Source organism: Psammomys obesus, unplaced genomic scaffold, assembly GCF_907164565.1.
Source record: "Psammomys obesus unplaced genomic scaffold, mPsaObe1.curated_primary_1811, whole genome shotgun sequence".
NCBI classification, from domain to species: domain Eukaryota; kingdom Metazoa; phylum Chordata; class Mammalia; order Rodentia; family Muridae; genus Psammomys; species Psammomys obesus.
The window spans coordinates 1,389,270-1,390,227 of record NW_026596085.1 but is presented as its reverse complement, the minus strand read 5'-3'; the positions used below and the strand labels follow the sequence as shown (position 1 = coordinate 1,390,227).

The window sequence follows — 958 nt, the reverse complement described above, 5'->3', positions numbered from 1 at the left end:
GCCTGCTGAGGGGTCAGACTGATCCTCTCTGCTTTGGTTTGCTCAGGGGTGAGAGTGATACCCAGAGCCTGGGCCTGCTGAGGGGTAAGAGTGATCCTTGGTCCCTTTTCTTGCTCAGGAATGGGAGGGATCCCTTTTTCCAGGGCCTGCTGGGGAGTAAGAATTACATCTTTTACTTGGACCTGCTCGAGGGGTAGAACTGGCCTCTGGGTAATCGTGACCTCAGATATCTTGAGTTGTTCTGTAGTTGTCAAGGGCATCTGCATTGCCTGGGGTTTTTCTGACGTGAGAGACTCAGTGTGTAAGCCTTGCTCCTGCTCTGCTGTAAAAGCCATCTGTAATTCTACAGCATGTTTGTGAATAGGAGGACCACCCAAAGTTTGTGCCTGCTCGGGGGTGAGGTGTACTGTTGAAAAGCGAGACGTCTCAGCATCTACTCTCTGTGCCTGCTCAGAGACGGGTTTTGGGAAGGCCGGGGCCTGCTTTTCATCAGGGTGGCTTTCCATTTTGTCAGAATCCACTGGGAACAATTGCACCTGCGATTTCATGGTTCCCAAGACCGCTGCACTTTGGCTGAACATGTCTGATAGGTCTTTGTGGGTCAACTCAATCTTTGGTTGTTTTGGTTTGCTCGCCCTCAGCTTTTCATCCTCTTCAGCATCTCTCTCTGCCTTTAAGTCCTGAACCTGGCTCACGTCTTGTCTCCAATCTTCCTGCAGCCCTGCTTTCTCTCTTTCCCTTTGCTTTTGAAGTCTTTGGTCTTCCTCCCAGTCCTTCTCTTCCTGCCTCTGTTGCTCTTCTCCTTTGTCCTTGTAGTATCTTTCCCTTCTCCTCTGCTTTTGAAGTCTTTGGTCTTCCTTTCTGTCCTCCTCTTCCTGTCTTTGTTGTCTTTCTCTTTTGTCCTTGTAGTATCTCTCCCTTCTCCTCTGCTTTTGAAGTCTTTGGTCTTCCTTCCCAT

The 958-nt window shown here is 49.6% G+C and overlaps 1 protein-coding gene across 1 annotated transcript in view; it reads right to left on the bottom strand.

The window, feature by feature from the left end:
• Fam186a (family with sequence similarity 186 member A) overlaps positions 1–958 on the bottom strand; it is an 88,352-nt gene that overhangs the window by 38,788 nt on the left and 48,606 nt on the right. Inside the window, exon 7 of the mRNA XM_055626805.1 lies at positions 1–958. This exon is cut by the window's left edge and continues 1,570 nt beyond it; it is cut by the window's right edge and continues 1,848 nt beyond it. Within this exon, the coding sequence (XP_055482780.1) occupies positions 1–958 (958 nt within the window).